Genomic DNA, 17,973 nt, shown 5'->3' with positions numbered 1-17,973 from the left:
GAGATTGCTGTGGCGTTGCAGGGATTGCTGTGGCGTTGCAGGGATTGCTGTGGCGTTGCAGGGATTGCTGTGGCGTTGCAGGGATTGCTGTGATGTTGCAGGGATTGCTGTGGCATTGCAGAGATTGCTGTGGCGTTGCAGGGATTGCTGTGGCGTTGCAGAGATTGCTGTGGGGTTGCAGAGATTGCTGTGGCATTGCAGGGATTGCTGTGGCACTGCAGGGATTGCTGTGGCGTTGCAGAGATTGCTGTGGGATTGCAGGGATTGCTGTGGGATTGCAGGGATTGCTGTGGCGTTGCAGAGATTGCTGTGGGGTTGCAGAGATTGCTGTGGCATTGCAGGGATTGCTGTGGCACTGCAGGGATTGCTGTGGCGTTGCAGGGATTGCTGTGGTGTTGCAGAGATTGCTGTGGGGTTGCAGAGATTGCTGTGGGGTTGCAGGGATTGCTGTGGCGTTGCAGGAATTGCTATGGCGTTGCAGGGATTGCTCTGGGATTGCAGGGATTGCTGTGGGGTTGCAGGAATTGCTGTGGGGTTGCAGGGATTGCTGTGGGATTGCTGTGGGATTGCAGGGATTGCTATGGGGTTGCAGGGATTGCTGTGGCATTGCAGGGATTGCTGTGGCGTTGCAGGGATTGCTGATTGTGCTGTGGATGCTGCAACCTCAGTAGGCGTAGTTCTAGCCTAAAGCTGGTTGCTGTGGATACGCAGCGTAGCATTCCCGGGCCCAGTGTCCGTAGCGGCCGCAGGAGTAGCACCTCCCTCTCCTCCTGGAAGTATAAGGAGGCGGGTAGTCTGACGGCATCACCTGGAGCTCCACCTCCTTCTTCTCCTCCTTCTTCTCCTCCTCCTCCTGCTCCTCCTCCTCCTCCTCCTCCTCCTCCTGCTCCTCCTCAGCTTGTTTTTGTGCATCAAACATGTCCATATTCTCCATGTCCCGTAATGCTGAGATGATTTTTGGAACGCTGTACGTTTTCCAGACGATGACCTTCTCCTTGAACAGCTCAGAAACATGTGGCTGTAACAGCTGCACTAAGTTGAGGGCGAAAAGGGCCTCAAGTTCGTCGCTGGTGCCATCGCACCAGGAGCTCCACATTTCCTGGAAACGGGACAGGAAGTCCGTCACAGACTCTCCGTGTTTTTGTTTATACAAAGCAATTAAATCGAAGAAGTCGTTGTACTTCCAGGCCACAGAGACGATGGCGGGCCTGCAGGCTCCATCCAGCCAGGCGGTCATGGCGTCAGTGGACCAGTCAGCGTTGCTGCTTGCTCCTGGAACCCAGAGGTCTTCTTCTACTTCCTTCCATTTTTGGTTATAGAGAAGCCTGAGCAGCTTGCTGACGTCAGCAGGACGCGGTTCAAACGCCATGCAGGTAAGACGCAGCCACCTGAAGAAGGCCAGCGGTTTGGTGAGAGGATCAGGAGCTTTCTGGACTAGATCCATCAGCTCAGCCGGGCTCCATGGAGGCAGCAGCTGGCCGCTCGTCTGCGTTCCTTTGCTGAAGCTCCGGAGCTCTTTGGTTTGAGTTCCTCTGTCCTTCTGCTCCGGTGCAGGTTTTGCTTCTGGCTGCTGCTGCGGCGCATTAGCGCCCCCTACAGGCAGCGTAGCCTCAGCGTTCTCCCTCTCACCCAGCCACCCCACAGCCTGCAGCTCCCTCAGCATTTTCTCAGCCGTCGGATGGGCTTGGGAGTCGAGCCAATTGCAGACCCACGCAGAGAACGGATTGTCTCCATGACCCGGAAACGTGTTCTGAATCCGCTGTCCGTCTGCACCGCCCGTCCTCAGAGAGCCGTCCTGCTGAGGACTCAAGTCCACCGCCTCTTCCTTCTCACCTGGCAGCATGGTCTCACCTGGGAGAGACAGCTCTGGTTCTGTGTGATGCATGGGTCTTGCAGTCTGATGTTTGGAGCATTTGGAGCCCATAATGGCCGCTGCCTCCTGGAAAAGAGGTCAGGAGAACGTTAGCATGTTCTGATTCAGATGTTCGGATCAGGTTCCCAGTCTGTTCCGACCTGATCCGTTTAACCGCTGGTTCTTTACTGCCAGGGAAAAACCTACTGGGTGTTGATTCAAACCTGCTGTTGGATTTAAAGTCATGTCATCTCATGTGAATTCATTTAACCTCATTTAGACAAATTAGAAAATGTATTTATTGAAACATTTTCTAATCATAACTTTAGGATGATAGAGGACATCAATGAAATGGGATCCTCTATGTTTTATGACCCATTAGGGGCCACAGTGCCAGGACCCTTTAGTCAGGGAGTTTATGGCGATAATATCTAATCGTCAACCAAGTATCGTGATGCATATCGTATCGCACCCCCTCACCAATATCAGTACCGAAACAGCCACTTAAACTTGGAGCAGTGATGGAAAGATTATATATGCCTCTAATTAAATGAAATAAAAGCATGTACCAATATAGCATTAATAGTTAAAGTTCATTATGTTGTAATGCATTAGAATTTGTACCGAAAGAAAATATACGGTTGGTAGAAAAACAAATATACAGTATTTCATTTACACCTCATCCAACGATTATGTAATTTAGTCACGACTCAAATATGTGATAAAATCTTACAAACTTCCACTGAAACAGTGAAATTTCCACATTTAAACCAGCCGTCCAGATTAGTGGACTTTAAAGAACGCAATTAGAACATTAATTAAACAAGATCAACACAATTAAACATAAACAGTTTAAACTGTCTAACCATTCGCAATGAAGAATAAAATCTTTACTAGATATTTCAATAAACGTATCTGTTAGTTTTTGCAAAATAAAATATACCTTATTTGGCAAAAAATAAAAAATAAAGGTTAGTGCCGGGCAACCTTCCACTAAGCCCCAAGTTCCTTTAACTGGGGGCTCTGATCAGACTGCCCCAGACTGCCCCACATGTGCAGAGAATCTGCCAATCATGTACTATTGCTAGGTCAATTTAAAGGAATAGTACACCCAAAACATGCTTAGCCTTCATTTTCTACTCACCCCCATGCTGAACAACACTCTGGAGTACTTTTTTGATATCTCAAATGCATCTGGAGATCTGGGAGGCTTCTTGCTGCCTGCTGACATTCAAATAATGGAGGTCTATGGCGCCCGAGGCAGAAAGGTCCATAAAAGTCCACAAAAAACATGTCAATATTCCTCCATACTGCTCGTCCAATGTATTCCAAGTGTCCTGAGTGGGTAGCGTCCAGAATTTACTCGAAACGAAGTCATTTAGAATGTTTTTAGAGCATAAACAGTAGTGTATAGGATTTCCTAAAAGCGCGTTCACGAGTCTACGGAAACCGCGGCAGACCAAACCAGATGAAAGTGCGCATTCAGCATCTGCTCTGCCGATAATGCAAGCGTAGAAGAAGAAATTTGCTGTTTACCTGTGCAAAGAAAGAAACAACGAAAGAAAAATGTCTGAGGACTTCAGTGTTGAGGAAGAGCATGAGTTCTTTGCCGAGCTGAATGCGCACTTTCATCTGGTTTGGTCTGCCGGCTTCCGTAGACTCGTGAACGCGCTTTCAGGAAATCCTATACACTACTGTTTATGCTCTAAAAACATTCTAAATGACTTCGTTTCGAGTAAATTCTGGACGCTACCCACTCAGGACACTTGGAATACATTGGACGAGCAGTATGGAGGAATATTGACACGTTTTTTGTGGACTTTTATGGACCTTTCTGCCTCGGGCGCCATAGACCTCCATTATTTGAATGTCAGCAGACAGCAAGAAGTGTTGTTCAGCATGGGGGTGAGTAGAAAATGAAGGCTAATCATGTTTTGGGTGTACTATTCCTTTAATAATTTAATGGCCAATCAGCGTCTCAGAATTTTATGGTCTTGGGGCTCTGAAAATACTGCCCTTTAACAGGCTTCTGCACCCAATGCGCAGGTGCAGACAATTAGAGGGAAGATGGCGAACGTAAAGAGCGAGATGCAGCTTCCACCAAATTCAGTGAGATCCTTATTTATCTACCTGTTTGCCAGAAGAACATCCCTGTTGTAGGGGGAAAATTTCATGTCATGGTTATTGTGACTAATCGACCTCGTCACTTAAAACATCCTCTAACTTTGCGCGCCACACACACATTCCTGTTATTCTGTGTTTGTGAGGACCAATCCGCTCGCGCTGAGCCCAGTAGCTCCATTAACTTAAAACACACAAGCTGTTCCTGGTTACCTGCTGGCGTATTGAGGGGGCACACTTAATATTTCAGTGGGGTTAGCCGTGTGTGTGTGTGTGTGTAGGTGGGGCGGGGGGTGGGGTGGGGGGGGGTGTCTGTGTGTATGCTACGGGGATGTGTCATCTTCAGTCTGGCGGCGTCTTTGCTGGGTTCAAACCCGAGGCATCGCTCAGTAAGCGGTTAAAACGCCACAGTTGTTGGAATGCGGAAGTGACGTCACCAACACTTCACTCGCTAAATGTTTGTCAGATTATATATTTTTTTTATTTTATGTTTAAAAGTTTGGTGTAATTGAATAAGTCAATGAATCTGTGTAAAATAATTAAGTTGTAAAAATTATTTGTTTTTGTATATCAATTGTTTGTGGAGGTAATATATGGACAAAACTGATTAATCAGAAGAAATCAGAAATAAGAGAGCCTGAGGGGAGGGGCTTAAGCTATTTAATGAGGGCTGTGGGAAGAAGAGCGGCCATTTTTGTTTTCTGTTTCTTTGTTCCATTGCTGGTAACTGGAGGGAGGCTGAGGCCCAGAGGATCTTCTACATGTTTAGTTTCTTTTGCACCCTGTTTGGAGTTTTTGAGCTCAATAAATCACCAACACCGGTAACCCGACTGAGCCTGGATTCTTGGAGGCCAAAGAACCCCGTCACAGTGACCCAAATCATCACTGTTACTGTTATTATATAGTAAATTAAATCATTACTGTTAAATTGTATTTCATTTCCAATTGTTTATTTGAATAGGGGGTTTTCAGTGACGTCACTGGCCAGCTTCCGGTCCGCCATCTTGGGTGGCATAATATCGTATATCATATATATCATGTCGCGAATGGATAAGTACGCCAGCACGCTAGATCCACCAGATCATGGAACATATCTGAGGAAATGTTCCGTGATCGACCATATGGACCCCTATGCCCTCCACGGTGCCTCGTTTAGCACTAATCCAGATGATTGGCCAAATGTAGAGCACGGTAACATAGTTCATTACCCGGTGTTCAGTGAAAAACCTCTGCACACTCTGGAGGAAATGAGAGCGTACAAGGGTCTAGAGGCTCACAAGTTCACATCTGGTTGGGTACGAGATGTCGAAGTGATGTACATGAAGGAAATCGCCATCATACGTGGACGGGTGAGTTTTAATAAGATGGTAAAAATGTAAACAATCCGACGCAGGGCTCGCTATGCTAGGTGGCTAACGGCCGGCAGTGCGCAAACAGTTCCAAAGCTACAAGTCCTTGGAGTCTCATGTGCAGTTTACGAATGGATGGGTTCAGGAGCTGCAGCTCATAAAGCCAGCAAACAGTGCTAACCGTTAGTGCTAACAACCACTCAGGCATGTAATGTACTTTTAACTAGCTGCTATGTGTTTCAAAGGTTTGGTTAGTAACGTTAACTGCCAAACCTTCCTAAACCCTCCGGGTTTCTCACATATTTGAGCCTTTTCCCGCTGGTTGAAATCAAGTTAAGGTGAAATTAATCAAATTTAAACACGGCAGAGAGAGGGAGTCCAGTACGCGGTGGTCATAGGCAGTAGTCTGAGTAGCGGCGGCGGAGACGGTCAACATCGCGGCCACGGAAAGTAATACGTCATGACGCCCAAGCCCTATTATTAATATATTCTTACATGTTTTAAATGCTTGACAGTTAATTACCTGTGACAAAGTGAGCACTGCAGACTCTGGCGTATTCCAGCTTAACACCGTCCAAATCGGACCTGGATATCCGTGTCAGCCATAGGTGACGGCGTTGTTCAGATAGCTGTTTTGTTTTTTCACATTGATTCACGATTATGGCTGGTATGCGATAGAAAGAGCGTTGATCTCCACCTCCACGGGCCGTGCAACCAACAATTACACACGATTTCACCATTTTTCACTGTCAATACTGCCTAAGGCTGCCACCCAATATGGCGGACGCGCTGAGTAGTCACGTGAGCGTGACGTCACCTGAAAACCCCCTATTCTTATTCTGGATTAGTTGGAGACATACACTAGGCCCGTGGTCCGCAACCAACGGACCTCGGTCCGGATACGGACCCATATGCCATTCCATCCGGACCCGGAATAAATTGTTAAAATATTTGTTAATTTTGACGGGAGAATAAATTTTAAACCGGAGCATTTATTTTTTTCCCTATCTGACACAAGTGCTTTTACCAGCACTGCACTGAGCAAGGATTGGAAGCTACAAACCAACCGCGTGTGGGTTGAGTCATTGGATCGAGGAGGAGTGCGGTTGGCGGTCCGAGAAGGAATCGCGAGTGGGCGCATGGCGCTAATTGAATGAGCATTTGATTTCTTATTACTATATTCAACTCATTGTTTGGGAACATTGGCGAGAATCGATGAGTACCTCGTCGGAAGAAGAAGACGACGACGACACTGATCTGAGGCATAAACCAGTTTTTGACTGGATCAGGATGGCGGCTCAAGGTGTAGAGGATGAGGAAGAGCTAGAAAGTGATTCGGATATGGATAGTTGGACGCCAGTTGGTAGTTACCGGAGAAGTGGAAAATTCAAAAATAGTGAAGCGGGCAGAGCTTGTGGGAATTCAGGAAACAAAAGAAACCTTGAAGACAACAGCACAGATAATGGAAGCAAGGGTGTACGTAAAAAAAATCATGAAAGAAGAGGTGAAGATAATATTAAAATTCAGAAAGGAAGATGAAAATATTATTCTGAGCCCAGTATTAGTTTCTAAGGAACTAAAAAAGAAAGTGGGGGAAGTTGAAATGGCTAAAACTCTGAGAGATGGAAACTTGCTAATCGTCTGTGAATCAGAAGAACAAAAAAGGAAAGCAATGAGTGTTGAAAGTGTCATGTAATTTCTCTTCTTAACGACTTAAAAATTGGAACTAAGTTTTATAAAAATTCAAAGTTCTCAAAAAGCAGAAAAATCTTCAACCAAAATCTAAAAAACAGGCAGGAGTCGCGCTTTTCCAAGTCCAGAGTGTTTTATTGCAAAACACAGAGCATCCGCACTGAGCTGCCCTCCGGAGAACAACTGACTATACAATAAAAACAGCTTCCCTTTTATACATTTCGGGCTGTTGGGGGCTCCTCCCCCCAGCTCCTCCTTTCTTTTCACCATTGTAGATGCATTTTCTTCAGTTAAGTCTAATTAATTTTATTCTACCGGAGGACAGTCCTTTTCAAAACATATTTTTTATATATTTATTCAACAAACCCGTTATTACAGTTTATTACAGGTTATGATAACATATATTGCCATTGATACATCACAGTCTTGGTTATTAATGTTTTGAAACAAAGTTCTCTTCCAGTGAGTCATGAGTATAACTTTCACATCAAACTAGGGTGCTTAAAGATTCAGTAAAACATCACATTTTCTATACCCCGTACTGCTGGTGTGTGTGTGTGTTAAAGACGTGTGTGTGTTAAAGACGACAACTCCATTTATCACAATTAGTTTAACTAAGCTGTGCACTTTTTCACCCCTGCATTTCAAACAGGCCTTACGCTGACTTTCTGCAGCTTCTGAGGCATTAATGACCTCAGCCATCTGCCTTTTCGACGCTGTGCTCAGAATTCTTCCCTTCCTTAGAAACCTACACCTGCAAAGCTGCACTTTTTTCCACTTAATTCACCAGCCTTATCTGTAAAGCTGTATGTGCAGGGTCTCTCACACACAGCTGAGAATTTTCCCATGCTGATGCACAAACGATTAAACCTTTAAAGTAAGCCCTCTATTCAATGTGAAAGATGTTGTGTATATAATTTTAATCATTGGTGCACACTAATTCACTACAAAAGTATTGGAAAGAAAAGAGTGGAGAGTAAAAGAGTGTTGGGAGAAAAGAAAGGATCCCGAGGAGTTATTTACGGAATTCCGGTTGGTGAACACTGCAAAAAATCTAAATCTAGATAAGTCATTTTTTCTTAAAATAAGTGCATTTGTTCTTGGATTGAGGAGATAAAAGAGACATTTTGCCAATGAAACAAGACAATTTACACTTAAAATAAGAAAACACAATTGCATCGTCTTATTTCAAGTGCATTTTATCTAATTATCTTATTTTAAGAGTAAAATTACTCATTCGATTGGCAAACTATCTCATTTACCTACTGAAATTAAGGGTGAATACAGTTAATTTAAGAATTTTTTACTTATTTCTAGATCGTTTTTGCAGTGAAGATTTGGAGAGATTAGAGCATAACATCCATAATGTTGAAGTCAGTGATATAAAGAGATTGCAGAAAACAGTGAACAATCAGAGAGTTGACAGCTTATCTGTGCTTCTGGAATGTTCTACTCCAGAAGTCCCGGAGAGAGTTAAAGTGGGTTTCATGTGCTATCCAGTCAGGCCTTATGTTCCTCCTCCACTTCGGTGTTACAGGTGTCAGAGATATGGTCACATTGCTGCAGTGTGCAGGGGCAAACAGAGATGTTTAAAATGTGGAGGGGAGCACAAAATACAAGAATGTGGTGAAAATACTCAGGTTAAATGCTGTAATTGTGGTGGAGGGCACAGGGCGACATATGGAGGGTGTGAAGTTAGGAAGAAAGCAGTTGAGGTTCAAAAAGTGAAAACAACAAACAACCTAAGTTATGCCGAGGCGTTAAAGAAGGTTCAGGAAAAGCAAAAGGAAACTGTGGGTAACGTTCAAGTATTAAGACGAGAACCAGAGCAGCATGCCAGGGTTTATAACCCTGTTGACTTTGACAAACTAGTTTTGTTTGTGGCTTTTGTTATTAACTGCACAGACCGGGTTAAACAGAAAACTGAAAAAATCATTGTTAAAGGAGCTGAGAAATTCTTAGGGATGAGGAATATTTCGTGGGAACAAGTTAAACAAAAACTTGAGGCAGATGGCAATAAGCCAAAGTAAGAGTGATATAAGAATCGATTATTAAAAGAAAGATCCGAGAAGATTGAATGAAACCATAGAACACGTAATGTATCAGAATAGAGGAAAAGATAATAACTAGACTACGGTTGGGACATACAGAACTTATTCAACGTTACGATTAATGGGAAAACACGAAAACGGAAGATGTGATGAATGTGGGGAAAATGAAACAATAGAACACGTGATGTATACCTGGAGGAGGTTTCAAAGACAAAGAACTCATTGATAAGGAGTCTGACAAAGGAAAAGGAAAAGTCTAACAAATATTTTAAGGAAAAGTATTTATGATTCAAGTTATAGAATTATGTTGCGTTATTTATTGGCTACAGGTGTAGCATGTCTGTCCTGATCCACACTCCCTACTGGTTGGTGGCGGTAATGCACCACTTATTTGTTTGCCAACCGCCATTAAAAACAAAAAGAAGAAGAAGAAGAAAACCAATCGCGTGCGAGTCATAGGGCGTTTCTCAATATGCGTTGTTGAGCGTTCTCGTGTACTCGTGATACGTCATCAGCCTCAGCCCGAGTACCGTTCCAATTCTCTAGAACGCCAGATCGAGAACGCGTCAAATCCCCGGATCTTGTTCTAGCCCCGCCCTCTTTATCGAGCATGCATCAGAGCAGACTTGTGCGTTCTTCAGACTGACCGCTTACCCAGAATGCCCCGCGGCCGCAGCTTGATTCCAGACAGCGCTCCCAGTGGTAGGTTAAACATTCCCTTTTCTGCTGCTGTTGTTCTTCAAAAGTACGTTTTGAAATCGTTTGAGGCGATAACATTATACATTGAAGCCTCCCTGTGTGGCCTGTTTACAGAGTTAATGCGAAATTAAAAAAAAAAGTCCGACGTTGAGCGGACCAGAGTGACCAGCAGACCTCCGAGGGTAACCGCAGCCAGGGCCAAATTTACCCCGTCTGTAGTGCACTTCTCTCGCTCTAGTTATGTGTGAACTACCGCTCGTTCTGATGGCGGTTTTTTGCGGTTCGGTAATTTTTTAAAATGTTTAAGCTTTAGAAATTAAAAATATTGTTTTCAAAATGTTTTGTGTAGGGAATAAATAGTTTTGACTGTTAAAGAAATGCTAAACAACGTTGCATGTGATGACGTCACGAGTACGCTTCTGCTCCAATACGCATACGTGCTCGCGTTATGGCGTTCTCGTCAAGTCCGATCTTCCTGCGTTCTCGCCAAGAACGGACTTGACGAGAACGAGAGTACGTGCGGGGTGGGGGCGGATGGGGGTTCTGTCTGAACCAGAGCGTGAACGCAAGTTTTTATTGTTATTTTGTTGTGTTTCGTTTTTAGTTTTCAAGCAAAAATAAACCAGGATTAATCTAACATTTCTGAGCCTATTTCATGCAAATAACACAAAGAAAAAAAGTGACTTTTTGGTGCAGTAAACTCTATTAGAGTATTTATCATCATTTCTACTCTATTTTTAAGCTTCAGTAAAAACTAGAGTTTCTGAAGCTAAATTAAACCTTTTTTTTTTTGTAATTTGTGAATTTTGGGGAAAGAGTAAGTTTAACATAGATTTTCTTATAAGATGTTTAATAGCAGTTTGTACATAAAGCTAAAAATACCTCATAAACTTTACTCTAAAAACGTAGAGTTTTTAAAGTGAAGCTCAGAGCAGGACTGGTTCTGGTCTGAGTCGCCAGCTTGAACTCGGAGCGAGTTGTATGAGCAAACCGAAGCAGAGGTTTGCAGCCAGGCACAGACATCCACGCAGTGAGATAAAAGGAAGAGGAGGTGAAAGGCGATTGAAGCGAGAAACGCAGGGAGGTGATACAGGAAGAAAGGTGCTCTGTTTGAAAACCTAGTACGCATCCTTAGAAGACCGGATTCGAAGACCGATTACGTCATAGCGCGGCGCCGAGGTCTGGTCGGATTCCAGGAGTCCTCATTATGCGGCCTTAAAATGCGTCCTTCTTTTTGCCCGATTTGAAGGACGGGTCCGATGTATCCTCGCTATCCTTGGATATCCCAGGATTCATTGCGAGACCAAGCAAGCTGTGATCAGAGGAAAGGTTACTTGGCGCCGAACAGTGGTGAAAATTGGAAGTTCAGTTTAATATAATCCAGTCATTTAATAGTTCCGTCTGAGATGAATGAAAATAGTTGTTTTAATGGTTATAGAGTCAGATATGTGGCGGTAATGTTTGATTTATCTAAAGGTTTTAATCTGTTACTGATTAAATGGGTTTGGCTGGAATTTAAGGACAGATTCTAATAGATCTGCGGGGGGGGGGGGGGGGGGGGGGGGGGCTATAAATCTGATAGGAGTTTTATCTTTTTATTGTTGTTTTGCACAATAGGCTTAACTTTGTATTTTTTGTTGTTGAATATTAGAGATTTTGCAGATATATTTTTTATAAATACATTGTTTAGATTTACTTATATATTTCTACCCCTTTTATAGAATATAATAGAAAATCCCTTTATTGTCCCACAATGGGCAAATTTACAGCAGCAGAAAGATTATTGAAAATGGTCACAGAAATGAGGACCTTAGAAAAATGTATAAGAATAACATAATAGGGAAGAGTTAAAATATAAACAATAAAATACTGTAAAGTGTTTTAACAATATAAAACTGGAGAATAAATAACCAATATGCAGCTATGGACATTTTTACAGTAATGGATATTAGAAAATAGCAGCAACATCAGAGATGTGCAGAATGACAGCAGCAGGTTATTTAACTGACTAAGGTAGAAATCATTACATTTGATTTGATTGGTTCCTGCTCCCGCTGGTTGGAACCTTTATTCCACTCTGGATTCTTGTGAGTGTAGTTCAGATCTGAAAAAAAGTGGCCCTGTTTATCCTGACCATGTTCGGCTCCACATACAGCTGTGAGGCAATGAACATAATAAAAACTAAATATGTTCCAAGCAATCTGCACATGTGCATGAGAATGGCCCTGACCTCCTTCAAGCCCAGATTTAAAATGCTGGCAGGGAAACCAAAGCATTGGGGGAAGACAGATGTAAGAGAAATCTGTAAGAGAAATAGTTCAGGTGTTTTGAAAGTTGTTTTGTTGAGCAGAAATATTGAGATTGTTCAATCAAAAGGAAACTGAAGCTGCTATTTTTTCTTAAGCACTTTCTTTACTTTTGAATACATCATTTAGTTATTTTAAACTGCAGCCACACAATGTTATCCTGTGCTTCAGTGCTAATAAACTTCGTCCATCGTCTTCAGTCCACAGTTGGACTCTCTGGAACCACACTCAACTGGTTCCAGTCATATATCACGGGAAGGTCCGAATTTGTTGCCATAGGACAGTCCAATTCATCACCCCATACAGTCACCTGCGGAGTGCCTCAAGGGTCGGTCCTTGGGCCGACCCTTTTCACCATCTACATGCTCCCACTCGGTCAGATAATCAAAAAACATAAGGTATCTTTTCATTGTTATGCAGATGACACCCAGTTGTACATAAAAATGGACTCCACTTCTCCCACAGTTCTGCCATCTGCTTTTCACTGCTGCCTGGAGGAGATAAAGACATGGATGGCTGAAAACTTTCTACAGCTCAACAGCAGCAAAACAGAAGCCATTCTCATTGGCACCCCACACCAAACCAAGTCCTTCTCCCTAAACAGTATCCCTATCTTCGGTCAAAACATCCCTCTGTCCTCATCCGTCACAAACCTTGGTGTCAAATTGGATCCACATCTCACGTTTGACTCCCACATACGTCACCTCTGCAAGGTCTCTTTCCTCCACCTCAGAAACATCGCCAAACTCCGCCCCTCCCTTTCCCAACCCGACGCAGAAAAGCTAATCCATGCCTTTGTCTCCTCCAGATTGGACTACTGTAATGCCCTCCTCGTCGGGGTCCCTGGCAAAAGTCTACAAAAGCTGCAGCACATCCAGAACTGTGCTGCCCGGGTCCTGACGAGGAGGCGCAAACACGAACACATCACTCCAGTCCTCAGGTCCCTTCATTGGCTGCCCATCCAACACAGAATAGATTACAAACTTTGCCTCCTCACTCACCAGTGCATACATGGAACTGCCCCTGCTTACCTCAAGGAACTCCTCACACCTCACACCGCCTCCAGAACCCTCCGCTCCACCACCTCCACCCACCGACTGCACCAGCCAAGAGTCAAGCTCTGCACAATGGGAGATAGGGCCTTCCAGGCAGTTGCCCCACAACTCTGGAATGGCCTCCCAGAGTCCCTTAGGGTCCCACAGAGTGTGGAGGCCTTCAAGAAAGGCCTCAAGACATTTTTATTTAAAAAAGCCTACGAACATTAGTTAGTATTTTATCTGTGTGGTTTTATGGTTATTTTACTGTTTTGTTTTTACTACGTATGTTATTTTATTGTAATGTCTCATTTTAACTATGTATACCGTTTTTATTATACGGTTTTGTTTTAACTATGAATTTTGTAGCACTTTGAGATTTTTTTTAAATGTAAAGTGCAATACAAATAAAATGTATTATTATTATTATTATTAATAAACTTCTTTGAAATTTTTTTTTTTTTTTAACACCATGTATTCCGATATTGTCATACTGCAAAGAGACGATATTGCGGACCTCTGCTTGAGGACATTTCTTTGAACTGGACCTGTTGAATACCCCTGCACTATAGGCTATATCAGCCCCACCAGCCGCCACTGATTCTAACATCTGCAGCTCAGTGACTCAGACTGAGGAGGATCTGTGATTTTCACCCTGAAGAACAACCAGTTTCTGATCCTGCAGCAGCAGAAACTTTGAAGCTCTGGCTGCTTCAGGGAAGCAGAGGAACGTCCCGCTAGACGTAAACAAACCAGAATCCAACAAGCGGAAAGTTTTCTACTCCAGAATCCAACAGCTTCAGTGAAACTAATGCATGACGCTGCCTAAAGTTCTCACCGTTATGGTATGGAGCAGAAATCCTGCTGAGGAGGAAAGCTGCTTTAATCACGCCTGTTGTCCTCCAGGACAATTTCTAACGGTTTAAAAATGGCGACTGGAATAAAGCCTGACTTATATGGTTTCTGCCTCTCAGAGTCAACAGGGGGCGGAGCCTGAGTTATTCCTCTTCCAAACTTTTCTATCCAGAAATCGGAGCAGTCCGTCCTGAATAAAGCCAAAGCAGAGATTATAATCTTTGATTAATGCCAACATGTAATCCACAGGGACTCTGTTCGAGCAGAGAACAGCTTTAAGTTTATTCCGAACTTTATCAAGTTAAAGAAAAACAACTTTTCGAAGCCTGACCGTTCCTATTAGATTAGGTCTTCAACAGGGGGTCCGCGACCCCTAGGAGGTCCACGGAGGTACTGCATGGGGGTCGTGAAAGTTTTGGTTGATTAAACTATTTTTTCATACCCCTCCCTGCAGTTTTTTAACTGAAATGTCTTTAAATCCACATGAACATGAATCCAACAGACTGTAGTAAACAGATAAATGGAGGCAGAAGATGTCTTTCAGTCATCAATGCTCACATTCAGCGACACACATCAAGCTGGGCACCGTTTCATTCACAACACCTGTCCCATCAACCAGGAATCAGAAATACTTTAATAATCCCAGGGAGGGATTACTTTAGTTACATTACTCCATCTGTAATAGAGTGACTATAGGACCAGTTTGATAGAACACTATTTCATACAATAGATATAATCAGGGGGTCCCGCTCCATCTCTCCATCAGTTTGGGGTCCTTGGCCTGGAAAACTTTGAAGATCCCTGAATTAGAGTATAGGTCCAAAAGTGGAAGGTAAAATAACTAAAATAAAGACCATTTTACTTAATCTTTTAACTTGAGCATTTCGTTTTATACATTTATGCTTTTCATCTTTGTTGCCTGGAAGTTAGTAAAGAATTAAAATAAAATCCTATAATAATCCTGTATTTATAAATCTGGAGCTCCTCTGAGCGACTTCCTTTTAATCACATTTAAACTTGATGAATAAAACACAGAAGAGAAATTAAAGTCGGATTAAATTAAATTTAATTTGTTTTCATCCAGACAGCTGAGCTGCTTTGCTGAGCTGAACCAGCTGATCCAGGCTGTTCTCTACCTCCACCATGTTCCTCTGCTTGCTTTGGATGTCTGTCGAAGCTGAAGGTGAACTCAAACCCATGGGCGGTTCTAGATGGGGGCCAATGGGGGCCGGTGCTCCTGTAGATCATGTCCTGGCCCCTGTTATGGCTCCTGTACTGCAGACATTACACTCACAGAAATTCTATTGATGATCTGCGCTGGAGCAGACATGTTTACCGATTGGTCCTTTGGATCCCAGTCTTTATCTGCTTTTTTTCAAAACAAATTGCTCTAAATTTTACAGCTGAATTTATCAGTTTTTCTTGAGTTTTAATTCACATTTTAGAGAAAACTGTCATTTTAACTTAAATTAAGTCAAAAGTATGTAAAATTCCTAAGTTATGGATGTATATTGATCAAATAAGACACAGAATTTTAAATAAACCTAACTGAATAGAAATTTCACTTTTTATTTTATTTTTTTTATTTTGAGAATGAAGTCATCATACCGCAACCCATTTCAGAAAGAAAGCTTGTAGCTCCGCCCAGCAGATGATGTCAGACCAGCTCCACCAATCAGCAACCAGAGTCCACTTTGACATCCTGCCCAGTTTGATGCTGCTGCTAAAAAGATTTCCTGATTCGTCAAACCGATGCTAAAGTAGAACTTCCCATGATGCTCCACATTCCGGCTTCTTCTGAGAGCTGTCATCAAATACTACTGGTTTCTCGTTATTTTATGACTTTATTCTCGTAATTTTATGACTTTATTCTCATAATTTTATGACTTTATTCTCGTAATTTTATGACTTTATTTCGTAATTTTATGACTTTATTCTCATAATTTTATGACTTTATTCTCGTAATTTTATGACTTTATTCTCGTAATTTTATGACTTTATTCTCATAATTTTATGACTTTATTCTCGTAATTTTATGACTTTATTTCGTAATTTTATGACTTTATTCTCATAATTTTATGACTTTATTCTCGTAATTTTATGACTTTATTCTCGTAATTTTATGACTTTATTCTCGTAATTTTATGACTTTATCATTGAAACAGAAAGAAAAAACTCTCTGGCCAGGCCCTGAATCCCTTGCCCTGTTTTTTTTTTTTTATTTCCTGCTTTTCTGGGCCCCCATGAAAAAACACTGGCCCCCTCCTGGCCCCCCTGGTACATTTGGTCTAGAACCGCCCCTGCTCAAACATATAAGAAAAACGTATTTTTTGGTTAATAAAAGCTTGTTTAATTGTTCAGTTGGTTCGTAACAAAGCAAAGCAGATTTCATCCTTTCTGTTTTACTACCTGAGGAATCAGTCATGTCACTAATCTTCCTTAATGTAGATATAGACATTACAGAGCAGCATAGAACTGGATCAAATCTTTCCCTGAATGTTTTCCTCAGTATTTAGTTAGTAGTAATGTCTGAGCTGAATGCTTGAATGACTGCCGATGTTTATGATTTCTGCCCAGTATTGAAGCATGGTCTGAACTATGTTATTCCACGCCACAACGCCAGAGGGCCAATCAGGAACTAGCTGTGGGTCTAGATAAGGCCGAGGCGGTGAGGAAGTGGGGGCAAGTTTGTGCGACAACGGAGGAACATGAGGGCCAAAAAGAGCGGGGATCCAGGAGGAAAAAGGGTCCCAGCGTTCTCAGCTCGCTCTGCTAGCTGCTCCATCTTCACCAGTCGTTTTCCACAATGGCGGTCAGACAGACAAAACCAGCCGGTAAGGAACCAAACAGGAAATACGCATAGAGTAGAGCGGATGTAGATCTGACCAATCAGAGGCCTCCTGTCTGCGCTCACCTACAATTGAGGAGAGGTGCATCAGAGTGTCTGCGGAGGGGGCGGGGCATATCTGCGTTCACTGTGACACACGCAGACGACCTGGTTTCTGAGTATAAACCAGCCTGTAGACCTTCAGTGTGTGACCTCACAAAGCGCTTCAGGAAGAATGGTCAAAGATTCCTATAAACACTCTTAAACATGGTGGACCCAACAGAGATTAAGGCAGGTGAGCGAATAGTTTTGGTGATATAGTGTATTTATATTCACTCATGTCAATAACTCACTAATCGTCTCCTTGTGAGTCTCTCTAAGTGAAAGCAGAAATATAAACCTTTCAATTTAACTGAATAACTTCTCTAACTTTCATTAACTGCATTCCAGATGAAATTGGTCACAATGTTAGTTTGAGGAAACAAATCTTCTCCTCTGGTTAATGTGGTTCTTACAGCAATAGACTGCAGTGTTTCCACATTTTGAGGCTCTCTGCTGCCCTCTTATGGTGGTCTTGAAGTACTGCCTTCCCCTGGAAGTTTCTGCTTTTCTGGTCCTCTATCCCCCTTGGTGAGCTTCTGAACACTCTCCCATGTTTACCCGGGCCCCATCACAGTACAGGCTGCCCCTATATGGACAGACAAAAGTGCCAAAATGTTTTTCCCACAAAACAACATCACTGAAAGCAGCTGTTTTATGTCAAAAAGTAGTAAAATACAGTGAAAATCCAATTAAAGTTCAGTTTTACTCCATATTGAAGAGCTTTTGTTGAATTTCCATAAAAGAGGTGAACTTTTTGGCTTCTTTGTGACATTTATTACCCTGTTAAAAACACTGTTCACTCAAATAGAGCCGGGCCTTCCCCAAACTAGAAGCACAGACCCACTAATTCATTACAGGTCAAAGTGCTGAAAACAGATCTGCTGTTTGTTTTACGGGTGGATTTGAAATGTTCTGCTGTGTTTTTAGGAGAGTTTATGTGTCTGTTTGTCTTTGAACAGGACAAAAGTTAAGGATGGATTTTAAAGAAATTATTACCAGAGGTGTTTCATACCAAGGAACGATTCATTTAAATTGTGTAATGATCCAGCACATGTTAGAGTTTAGCTATAGATTTACAGAAGGTC

The 17,973-nt window shown here is 42.6% G+C and overlaps 1 protein-coding gene across 1 annotated transcript; it reads right to left on the bottom strand.

Annotated features, from left to right (window-relative positions):
- Positions 1-646: 646 nt before the first annotated feature.
- LOC119797493 lies at positions 647-14,082 on the bottom strand. The gene is made up of 2 exons (XM_038306577.1): positions 13,943-14,082; positions 647-1,939 (listed from the first exon to the last, which is right to left on the bottom strand). The coding sequence occupies exon 2, from the start codon at positions 1,922-1,924 to the stop codon at positions 680-682; it is 1,245 nt and encodes a 414-aa protein (XP_038162505.1). The 5' UTR covers positions 1,925-1,939; positions 13,943-14,082; the 3' UTR covers positions 647-679.
- Positions 14,083-17,973: the final 3,891 nt, after the last annotated feature.

This window comes from Cyprinodon tularosa, unplaced genomic scaffold (genome assembly GCF_016077235.1).
Source record: "Cyprinodon tularosa strain WSP-4 unplaced genomic scaffold, ASM1607723v1 ctg586, whole genome shotgun sequence".
In the NCBI taxonomy this organism is placed as follows: Eukaryota; Metazoa; Chordata; class Actinopteri; order Cyprinodontiformes; family Cyprinodontidae; genus Cyprinodon; species Cyprinodon tularosa.
The sequence above is the reverse complement of the archived record's forward strand: the minus strand, read 5'-3'. Positions and strand labels throughout refer to the sequence as shown.

Excerpts from the sequence above, each read along its gene's own strand:
- LOC119797493 (XM_038306577.1), bottom strand. The coding sequence starts at position 1,924 with ATGGGCTCCAAATGCTCCAAACATCAGACTGCAAGACCCATGCATCAC.